Here is an 11,974-nt window from a genome sequence, read left to right as displayed (position 1 = left end):
TGCTGAACACGTCATAGACACCTCAGCTTCACTACTGGAACTTCAACATTATGCACTCCATACTGTATATAAATGCCACTTGTTTTGCACATATTCAACTCTGTATATTTTATATATTTTATTATTATTATTATTATTATTTTATTTTATTTTTTTACTATTTAATTTGTAAAAATGTGTATACACACACACACACACACACACACACACGTAGGAAAATATTTAGTATACACATCCAGAAATGCATACACTATTATATATTGTACATATATTTATTAGTTTCAGGTTGGCCATTCTTGTATTTTGCTCGTTTGTGTTGTTGTGTTTGCACATCTCTGTTGCTTGTGGGGCTCGCACACAAGAATTTCACTCGCATGTGCTGTGCCAGTGTGCCTGCACATGTGATGTGACAATAAAAAGTGATTTGATTTGATTTGTGATTTGATTTGACATGCCAATTTGGTCCACACTGTGTGTTAGATTAGTAATCTTATCAAGAAAACTGAAACACCTGCACTAACAAACTCTTTCGTTTCACTTCTCATTTTATGGCACCTGAAACATGACCAACATTGCTTGTTTAAACAACTAAGACCCAAACTCTTTTTTTTTTTTTTTTTTTTTTTTTTTTTTTTCTAAATGACATCAGAAACAGCAGTATGCGACATTACGTGATGGCAGAGCTTCAGTTCATCCTTTGTCATTTTTTTTTTTTTTTTTTTTTTTTAATAAATAGGACAGGGGGAATGAATGAGAGAAAGAGGGGGAGAGAAAGAAAGAAAACCAAAGGGGAGAAGAGACGGTGAGAAGGGGGGGGAAGAGAGAGAGAGAAAAAAAAAAAAAGAACTCCTGGGTCACCTGTATGGAGGAAAAAAAACAAACAAACAAAAAAAACAAACAGAGGAGACAGCAAACAACAAAGAGCAACATAATAATAGAGAAAACAAAGCACCATCACAATAAACTAGCTAGTCATAGATATCAATATTTACTAAATAATAAACGATATTGTGCAGCACGCAAGATAGACAGCGCACAGTGTGCTTTGAGGCAGCAGCCAAGAAAGCTTTAGTCCGCGTCTGTGAATACCCATGTGTGCATACCTGTGTGGATCAGCATGCTTGCATTCCAAAGGTTTCTCCATGTAATGATCTGCTAGGGAGTGTGGGGGGGCCACAGCCCCGTCCTCCAGGGTGTGAAGCGGGTATGGAGGAGATCAAAACTCCAGACATCCAGAGGCCCCCAGAACACAAGAGACCATGGAAGACCAACAGAGGGGCAGCCGCGCCACTGTTCCAGTAAGAGCTGAGGAGAGTCCCAGATGAGGGCTCGCCCAGCAGCCGCGGAGCAGAAGTCAGGGGGAGTTGCAGTGACGCGCCCGTGAGCTCCGCCGGCCCCCAGCTGTACCTGAGTGACCGAGCCCCAGGCCGAGAGGCCGGGGGCACCCCACCTCCAAAGGGGCCCGAGCGAGCCCCAGGCCCCAGGCCCCGACAAGCGGCCGCCAAGGAGTGAGCCGGTGTGTACCCGGACGCCCACCCCCAGACACAAAGAACCACCAACACACCGACACCTGAGGGAGTCCGCCACCGGCAGGGGAAGTGGTGGTGGGTGGAGATAGGCCTCCAAACCTTGGAGGGCCTGAGATGTCCCCAGAGAGGTGGCGTCTGATACCCAACCTGACATATAGACACAGACATACAGGCACACACAGACACAAACATCCATTCCCACCCTCATACTCTCATATGCACTCACTCCACACTCAGACCCAAACTCTTTCATGGCTCGCATTTTTAATTTCTCTTTGATATTTGGGCATATTGGGACCCGATGAATGTAAAAACAAAGAAATAACAGATTTTTCCTTTTTTTTCTTTTTTACCTGAATTTTGTTTTTAAGAGAAATGAGAGCCTCATATGAAGATATTCGTTTAAAATTTCAATCGAACAGTATAATGTCCTCATAAGTGGATATCAGGCCCTTGTAGAACAAAATTGACTATTTTGGTTTAAATAACCCAAAATTGATGTCCACATATGTGGATGCCAGGTCCTAGGAGGTTAAGAGAGATATGCAAACCATGCAGATGCATATATACATTTGTCTATTACCAGAGTAAATGCCCTCCTTTGCAGTTTAAACAAAATGATACTAGCTAGACATGTAACTTGTTTGATTTACGTATTTATTTTATGTATTTATTTTATGTATTTATTCATGTAACATTATAAAATTGTGGCTTTATTGCAGCTACAGTATTACATCAAACTACCCTCCAGAGGTCTTGTAGGAATCTAGAAACTTACATGGAAACCTTCGTGTTTTCTTTGCTGTGGGTTGCTAAATCATGCAGCAGACGTTTACTTCACGATTAATCCTGTCTAGCAAGTCTGTCACTCAAGCTCCTGCTTGGTGATGTGCTGCCGGAACTCAAATGAACAAACAACTTATTATATGAAGTTCATAAAACAGGCGACAAATACAGAAAAAAGAAATTTCTGCGATTAAAGAGATACTTTGTCAAAGTAATTATTTTGTCAAGCAGTCTGTTTTTTATTCAAAACATATTCTTATAATACAAACAGTGCCGCAGGCTAATGCCACCTTAAAATACTTAAGAAGGGAAAACAGCTTCAGGGAATAACTAAAACTGAACAAACACTTCTTCAAAGGTCAATCACTTTTGTCTGTAGATCCAGATGAGATGTCACTTTTCTGTTTAAACTCACTTTGCATAATGTTCACCGTTGAAGTTCATAAATCTTCTGCAATAAATATAAGACATGGGAAAGTACCACAGACACGGTTTTCTTGTTCTAATGCTCTGAGATTTTGAGGTAACCACTGCACTACATGTTTTCCGTTGGATAATTTGAATAATACTGGCTTTATCTGTTTCTGTCTCATTGAGTCCCCCAGCCAACTCTTACCATTCATGTTCATTTTTCGTTTCCATTCATTAAATAACAAGCATAGCGAAAAACACAATGGGGAAAAAATACAACAACAACAAAAAAAGGCCAAAATGTTAATTATTCTTCACTTTTAAAATGCAGGAGGTAGTATGTGTGCAAAAAACACACTTGTAGACACAGCTGTAGAAGTAGCCCCAGTCATAAATAGGAGTTATTACTACAAAAAGCTATCAAACCCACTAAAGGCTAAAAAGATAAACACATGAATGCAGTTACTTTCTAATTAGTGAAGCACATTTTACATTTGCAGTAAAAGTGGAAATCCCATGAAAGCTTTGGCTTAATGTCTGTGTTTAGAAAATCTTATGCAAATTTGACGGTTTTTTGTAAACAGCAGTCACGCAGTTTGTCACCTGTGCTGTCACAACACTTTGAAACATTAAATGTGTTCATGAAAAAAGTGGGGTATTATTTGCAACAAGATTTTCATAGTGGTTAGCATATTCGTGCAGATAAGACAGGTGTTCACTAGGGCTCCAGTCACGAAAGCAATATAAAGAACCCTCTGTCAGAGGCTAAATGCTGTGCAAAGGACAGAGTGTTTACCTCTTCTTAACATGCAAAACATCTTGTGGCATACTGGACACAGCAGAGCTCGGTAATGAATAGTTCGTACAGAGTGAGGGTTTCAGGAGTTTGCAATGGAACACCGGCTCCCGTGTCTCGTGTTTCCAGCAAAACAAAAAACAAAAAAACCCACTTCTGTCACTTTGAAACTTGAGACTAAAACTTCTCTGCTTTCCACGGTAGTGGTAGTGTTTCTCCCGTGTAGAAACACATACACCTGCACAGTTCAGGGTCTGGCAGCTAAAGGCCACTTCAGACTGCTCTCAGGCTTATGTAATGTCTTTTTCATCGAGGATATTTTCTTGATTGCACTTTATTTCGTTGTGTCTGAGGCACGAGCGTCTGCAGCCTCTGAGATAGTTTCTGTGCCAGCCATATTGCCAGCACTTTAGAAAGGACTCTGGGCCAGCAGTGCCACCTAAATTCAACACTTCTTGTCATCTCTCCCAGCTCCCCTATTAAACCCCTGAAATCCTGGGGTAAGCAGTACTGACGGACCTCCCTGAAGGCTTTTGGGATATCCTTGCTGTGGCCAAGGCCCTGGAAATAGATAAGAACAACTTCTTGATTTTTGTGCTCCTGCAGCACCCTTTTTAAGCGAGCCAGCACAGCTGTGAACATTGGCTCTATCAATGCAGAGGCCTCCTTTTGTCGGTACGAGTCTTTATCGTCACATAATTTAGCACCATCTTTTTTTCCAACAGCTTTTTCTTTTTTAAATTTTCCTAATTTTCTTCCATTCTGCTTCACATCCTCTTCCAGCTCTGCCTTGGTTTTCTCATGTTTCGTGTGTGCATTTCTGCAGTCTACCTCTTTTCTTTCACTCTGATCTGTGTTTGCCCTCTCTATTGTCCACTTCTGATAGGTTTTCTTGGCTTCAGGACTCCAAATTACAAGCACTTTTCCTTGCTCCTTGCAGACAGCATCCCACTGGCCATACAGCCAGGGAAGTGGGCCCAGATCTGCCACACCAGGCCCCGACTCATCCTGGCTTTGAGAGTTTTGGGCCCACAGAGGTGTGCGTACTGTGGCACCTAGCTCCTCCTGAAGAATTGAGCCTAATGCACACACAGCAGAGATATGGTCCGACTGACCTGATGAACACACCAGCAGCAGTGGCTTCTGGATATACAGCCAACCTAAATTTATCGGAAAAGACAAGGGGGGGGGGGAGCATGTCCTTTATGTGTTTTAGTTGCTCCTTTAAGACCAACAGTGAAGCTAAAATAACAGAAATGAATTGAAATAAATTCAAGGCAGAGTAGTCATTCAATTTAAATTAGCCTGTGCCTTGAAACTGTAAATGGTTTCCATATGAAAACATGATTTGCAGTGAGGTAAATGAACTAACCTGCAGCTCCCCTCTTTGTAGCACGGTGGATAGAAATTCCAAACGACGCAACTACAAACACAAATATCAGAACTGCCACCGCATACAAGCCGCGTCTATTGTGGGTGTCTGTAAGAAAAACAGGAAAGAATAAATAAAACAGATAATGGTGAATGTATTTACTTTGTAGGAGTTGTGTGTGTGTATGAACATTCAGATGCACCAACTTATGCTGGCAGATTCAGGTTTGTGAGCACACTTACAGTCCGGGCAGAAAATTCTTCTTCCATGACGAACAGGATCCGACTGCCACACCTGAACAACAGCACGAGAATATAGATGATAAAATGCATAAAATCCAGAAATACATACATGTATGTGTGTATGTATATTTACCTGGACGCAAGGATTTTTAGAATAAAAGTGAAGAGGCAAATTTATTATTTTTTCACTTCTGTTTCCTTCCTATAAAATAGAGAACATATGCACACATGTTCACATTTTTGTCCTTTAGCATGAATTTTTTCCTTGTTTTTTAATCTGTATTAAAAATGCATATTTTTTTTACCAACCATTGTAACTGAATGTGCTTTCCCTACAGCTGTGCATTCCCTCTCAGTAAGGACACAGAGTTGGCTTGAAAACGTTGCTGGAGAAAAAGAGTTGACATGTACCATTATCATCTGCCTTCCAGGTCCAATAGAGACCTCCCAAGAAGGCGTATCTGTGGGGGACAAAAAGGAAGACTGAGTGCATAAGGGAAAAGCACACAAACAACCTGAGACTTATTAGAGCTGTTAGTAGAATTCCTCCATCCCACATCCACCCACTCACCTGCTGTAAAAGGGCAAGAGATGTTGCGTATTCCTTGTACAGAAAGCTGTAAAAACGAATTAACATCTGTGAATAAACGGCAGGTAGCGGTAGTTTCCAATCAACGCATCTAGGTGCTTCTCACCTGCACACACATCTGAGGGTGTTTGTCCACTGCAGTAGTGTCATATTTCTGTTAAAAAGTCAAAATTGGTGTTTAAAAAACAAACAAACAAAAATGTTTTTTTTCCACAAATATTCATCATGGATGCTGCTATGCTTACAAGACTGTCTTTCTTCTCCAGGGTGGAGTTAAGCACAGGCGTGCAGAGGTGTTTGTGCTGCATCCAGCAGAGGGAGGCAGAGATGTTCAGCGGGCTGGGGCACAGTGTGTACAGCGTAAAACCGTCCGTGAAGAAAGTGATTTTAGAGGAGGAAAACGCATCTCTGGCATCTGTTGAGGCGATGTTAACGCAAAAAACATTAGAACAACATGCCAATAACATTCCCGGGATGCAAACGTTGGCCAACCTGTATCACCTGTATCACTGGATCACAATAAACACCACCAAACAGACATGCATGAACGCACAGATGTATGTGAACATATGCATTTTAAGGGTCAGTTTTAGACAACGAGACAGACAAAAATAATAACAAAAAAAATGAACACCTTCTTGTTCATCGTCATGAAGACACTTTTAATTTTGCATTTGCATTTGCAAGAGTCTCTTGTTCCATAACTATAAACCTACAACTTAATAACAACACTAAAAGAATGAAGAAATAGACCAGGATTGTTCAGTTTGGTTAAGACTAGAAATTTGGGGATTTCTTACTTTCGGGCCTCTTATAGAGTCTTTTACCCTCTGGCCTGTGTTTGCCTTTTATGTTTGGTGTTATTGTACAGCACTTTATTGCTGTTTTTAAAAGTGCTTTATAACTCATTTGGGACGGCTGTGGCTCAGTAGGTGGAACAGGCTGTGGAAAGTCAGTGTATTGAACTCTGGCTCCTCCAACCTTCATGTCAGATCATAAGTTCAATCAGTTAATTAAGTGGGTAATTACGTGTATTTGTCATACGGATAAAAATGAATCTCTTTAATATGTATTCAATCTAAATGAATGAAACACAACCACTTTAGAGAACACAACCACTGCAACTGCAACAAAAAGTTGGCAGCACTTTCTGGTAATGCAATAAAACTTCCTTGAACACAACAATGGAAGAGGATGGGAGTAACTGACACAGATGTGCTTACGGAAATCTGCAACATCGTACGCTGCAGAATCCTGCATTACAAGAGTCAGTTTGTTTTGTTTTAGTGTGATATTGTAGCTTGTGTGAGGTTTGCATTTTTTGGCATTGTGAAAGATTGTAAGACAAGGGGAATGATGAAGAGCCTTGTATTTATCAAGTATTTCACAGATAAGCACTTTAAAAGCTGTAGAGCGCTCCTTTTCCAAAGCTTCTTGTTGTTGGAGAAACTGTGGCTTCCAAAAAGCCGGCATTTACCACATATTTTGGACGTGTCCAAAACTGAACACATTACTATTATTTGCAGAATTAGTTGCTTTATTAAGGACAAATAATAACATATTTCTTTTTTGTTTTGTACAATTATGAATTTCTAAATTCTCCATCTGCAAGTTTACAAAATAACGACCTACTTTGATTCTTGATAAGTTTAATGGACAGGAAAGCAAATACAAAGAAATGGCTTAAGCCAGAAGTCCTAGCTTTAGAGGACTGGCATATCCTTGTGAGAGCCAGAAGAAAAAATGTTTGGATATTTATTTATTATTTCATTAATTCAAATTTAAATGTTACATCTTTCAATTTTTCCTCAAAATTGTTTGTTTGTTTTCTGGGTTTTTTGTTGTTGTTTGATCACAGAATGATGTGATGCATTGTTTCCAATTAGTTTTACTAAAAAAGTTTTACTTTATGAAAATTAAAAGAGTTAGATGACAGAAACACGTCTGATTACTAAAACATCATATTAACAAATAACTTGTCAGAGTCTAGCTTCTTTTTTTAAACTCCATTCTGCAGACCCAACTCTCACATAAACCTGTTTTGTGAGGTCATGGCTCCCCACTATTAACAATGACCATGGATGGTATGATAGAGGGCTGAGTGACGCAGACAGGATTTTACTCAGAAATGTGGAAGTGGAGTCACACTGAGTGCTGTGAGGATGTGAGGTGGAGGAGGGCCACACATCAGAGAGAGAGAGCTCAGAGGAGGACGTACTACCAGGTCTTAGGGAGTTTGAGAAGGGGCAAAATGACGACACCCTTATACTTATTCAAAAAGTCAATTTTGGATAAGAAGTATTGGGTAAGCTCGGGCTCTGAAGTTATGGGATTTGGTTTCTCAATTGCCATGAAACTGTGACGGGACTCATTTTTGCATGCCAGCCTTTGAGTTCTCATTTCCCTGAGGGCTTTATTCTCTTTGACTTGTTACTTTATTAAACTGCCTTATCTTGAAGAATCTGTGTCACTACTGAATCAGCTATAACTAGGAACCAGTAAATTCAGGTCCTAAGTTATCTGAATCATGCTGTGAACACAGACACGCAGAAGAATGTTTCGCTTGTGCGCGGTTTTAATGCTGTCTTCAAACAGAAGTGCGTCCCTCTGGCTTGTGTGCAGTTTTTTCTTTCTTTCCCTAAAACCTGGTTACTTACTTATAGTTTAATGTAATCGGAGGACCATCTGCTTGGTGTTGTCCTGTTTTCACATTTTGCGTTTTAAAAAAGAATTCAATTCAAAAGTTTCTTGTCTCCCTTTCTAAACATCACAACGCCTAAAAACGTTCTCAGTCACACTCACCCATGACTCCCGTCTCTTCAATGGGGCACTTTTTACGCCGCGTTGCGTCGGTGTGGGTGTAATATGCCTGCCAATGCAAACAAGACCTGGTGTAAGAAAGAATACTGACAACATAAAATACTGCTCCACTGAAGATTACACTCAGCTCACCTCTATGCACACACAGGGCAGCAGGTAAGAGATGTTGAGAACAGCTGACTGGGACGTATCAATCTGTAAAGCACACACAAACACATTACAAAACAAATCGCGCCGAGCTCACTCTCTTATGGAATATTTACGTTTGAGTCCACTTTGAGTCCTCGGCCTTGCCCCAGTGTGAGATGTTCTCTGTGATTTTAGGTTACTTTCTAGGGACTTGTGTTTTGTTTAACTCTGTTTAACTCTGGCCTGTTTGTTTCTTATATTTGGTGTTACTGTACAATTTTTTGGTCAGTCCTATTGCTGTTTTTTAAAAAGTGAGTATTGCGGGAATTCAACTGTATTTTTTTTTATGTTTCCATTTAATTTTTTTTGTTCTTTTTAAACATATTTTAAGACGTTTGCAGTGCAGTAAAAACAAGAGCAACGTGCAGGCCAATAATTTGCCCACTTGAAACCCATTTTAATATACTTTACCTCATTTGGAGTGTAACTAGTTTTAATTTATGTGAATATAGCGCATCTGTAGTTTTCATTGGATTGTTAACTTAATTAATTAAAATGTTTAGTAGTAAATATCAAGTGAAAAAAGATTTTAATCACCAGTGTATGTTGTTTTCAAACAATAATACTTATTTGAGCACATTGTACATGTATTCAGTATGTTATGTATTTAAACAGTTATAACCTGTTAAACGTAACCTACGTAACAACACCATAATAACTATACTTACGATTAACTATACTCAAAAAGTAACCCATCCTGACACATTATTGTCATGTGAAATAGCTTTATAGAGCATTATCACCACTTTGACCTTTAGATAAATATATTGACCTTGAAAGAGACGTAAAATGTCAAATGTGGTCCTTTCTATATTTTGACAATACACACCACATTTGTAAGGGTAATAGTTTCTAAATTATATTCTTTTTTGCCCATTTTCAACCAATCGGTCATTTGGTTGACCTTGTGGACGTAACCCAAATTTTGTTGGATTGTTAACATCAGAATTATTTAAAAACTTTTCGAGCCATCGTGTTCACAGACAGAATGACACACGAGTGTGCAAACACTACCAAAAACAAGGTAATAAGTAAACTTGCCCGTAATACTCACTTTCAGGGGATGCCGCTTGGTCTCGCCCTCGCATGTCCATTTATTTTTGTAACAGTGTCTGACATAGACCTCCTCAGTGTTCATGGTAACAGTAAAAGATTCATTCTTCGTGGTGACGTTGATGGATTTTCTCTTCATAGCAACAGTGATAGATTTAGATGACGAATCCACAGACAGATCGAAGTCTGGGCTTTCTGTCACACACAAAACAAGCCACAGAATATTTGAAAAACTGGATGATGTTGAGTCACTAAGTGTTTTTGATGACTATGGAAATTATGTGATTTACATGAAGCCACCAACCTAAATCTATATGTTCACTGCTCTGTTCACAACCACAATTAAAATATCAAATGACACCATGTTGTCTGGAAACAATCAGTTTATTTATCCAGTAGAGAAATGCACAGATTGTATTTCAGATTCCAGATCACCTTTACCTTCTACTCTGTAAGTGACATTGCAGCTTAGTGACTTTGTGCTGTAGAGCACAGAAACAATGTTTCCAGTGTTCGCCTTGACACAGTCATATTCAAGCACCCACTGCAAATGAAAAAACAAAACAAAAAACAGCCACAATCAGGTTATATTTATCTATAAAACTATGCTTAATATTTTAGCAGTTCAAAGGAAAAAAGCCATCTTACCATGGGACGACTGGTATTTCTCTCTGGTAATTGCGGTATGTTACAGTTGCAACAGCTGAACTTTTCACCTTTACGTGTTTTATTCTCACGCTGAGATGGAGAGAATGAGAGATGATACCACTGTACCTGTTAACATCATGAACTGCATAGTCATACTGACATTTCTCACTCTTCGGTGCAGCTGCAAAGGTAACACCAACCTGTATTTTCAGTGGCAGTATTTTCAGGGTAGGCTTAAGTGTCTTCTTAATTGGACTGAGAATTTTAAGCTTTGGGCTCTTGTTAAAATCTGGAAGAAAACAACTTTGTCAGTTGTGCCACATAACAGTTTTATAGGTGGTGACATACATCCACATGTGTGTTTGAAGTGGATATGTGAACTTTGAAGGCATGGTTGCACTCCGTACCCTCAGCTTTCAACCAGACATAAACAGAAACACATTCAGAGTAAGCCTTCCCAGTGATAGTAGAACTTATCATTTCCACAGGGCATCTTTCATCAACATGATCTGTGCAGGGACAGAAGAGCGTTAGGACGGCTATCACACGCTTTCACAATGAGAAAAGTCAAAGAAATTAAATAACTTACCTTTTGGGTTTCCAATCTAAAGTAAGGAGAACAAAGATAAAAAAAATTATGTTTAGGAAATATTTAGAAATAAGGAAGAACATTTAGACATTTATGTCATTTTAAAAAGAAAAATGGCCCACTGGATATCTGTGAGGGCACTGTTAGTGCTATAATAAGCGATATACAGGTTTGGGGGCAACATATGCTGCCATCCAGACCAATGACAGTCTCAGTCAGCTTAATTCAAACCACATTAATCAGGTATCGCACATAAAAGCGTGACTCCGATATAAAGAGTCAAAGATGTGAGCAAAAAAGTCCCCCATTTTTGATCAGTCACAGCAAGAAACTGTTGGTCTCTGGGGAGGATTCTTTGTCTTGGTTTTTTTGATTGGCGTGTGTTTTCATTGTTATAAATTTAATAAGTCATTCAAATGATTCTTAAATCATTGTGTTCTGATTTAATTTACATTTCCTCTCTGTAAACACGGTTGCGCAACTTGAACCGATGTTCAAACATACAAAATAAAAGCAAAAGATTAAAGTACACTCATTAATTTGACTGGAAATAATAATAATACACTCTCATTTAGCGTTTACAGTCATTTTACGCAAATAAATCCTGCTCGTTTCGCTTTTGTAGTGCGCTCTGTGTTTAACTTACCCGACACGTTGTGGTATCTTTTAGCATCACCGGAGACACTAAGAAGCAAAGAATTGTAAAGGCGGCGGGAAAATGTATTTTACGAATATAAAACATATTGAAGTTGAAATATTCGCGCAATAAAGGGCCAGTGCGTCGTGTCATCACGAAGCGGTCCGTTTTTTCTGCTCATCTGTTAGGTTTCCTGCTGTCTGGCGTCAGAGCGCCGTAGAGTTTCATGAAATCTGCCTGTGGGGTTATCAGCTGGAAAAAAAGGAGTCGGCTTGTTTTTTCTGTGTTCTCAAACGCCACTAACTGGCAAATG

The 11,974-nt window shown here is 39.3% G+C and overlaps 1 protein-coding gene across 1 annotated transcript; it reads right to left on the bottom strand.

The window, feature by feature from the left end:
• Positions 1–2,522: 2,522 nt before the first annotated feature.
• Positions 2,523–11,974, bottom strand: LOC146645446 (uncharacterized). Its single transcript, XM_085394870.1, has 17 exons — positions 11,671–11,974; positions 11,025–11,040; positions 10,843–10,944; positions 10,636–10,724; positions 10,436–10,525; positions 10,229–10,331; positions 9,789–9,982; positions 8,678–8,740; positions 8,528–8,594; positions 5,971–6,140; positions 5,832–5,879; positions 5,708–5,753; positions 5,446–5,597; positions 5,270–5,338; positions 5,137–5,188; positions 4,895–5,002; positions 2,523–4,682 (listed from the first exon to the last, which is right to left on the bottom strand). Exons 1-17 carry the CDS (start codon positions 11,812–11,814, stop codon positions 3,829–3,831), a joined length of 2,367 nt encoding a protein of 788 aa, XP_085250996.1. The 5' UTR covers positions 11,815–11,974; the 3' UTR covers positions 2,523–3,828.

Source organism: Rhamphochromis longiceps, linkage group LG20, assembly GCF_057381845.1.
Source record: "Rhamphochromis longiceps isolate RC_006_pf linkage group LG20, R_longiceps_female_GT1.1, whole genome shotgun sequence".
NCBI classification, from domain to species: Eukaryota; Metazoa; Chordata; class Actinopteri; order Cichliformes; family Cichlidae; genus Rhamphochromis; species Rhamphochromis longiceps.
Note: the sequence above shows the minus strand (reverse complement) of the source record. Positions and strands in the feature narration are given on the sequence as shown.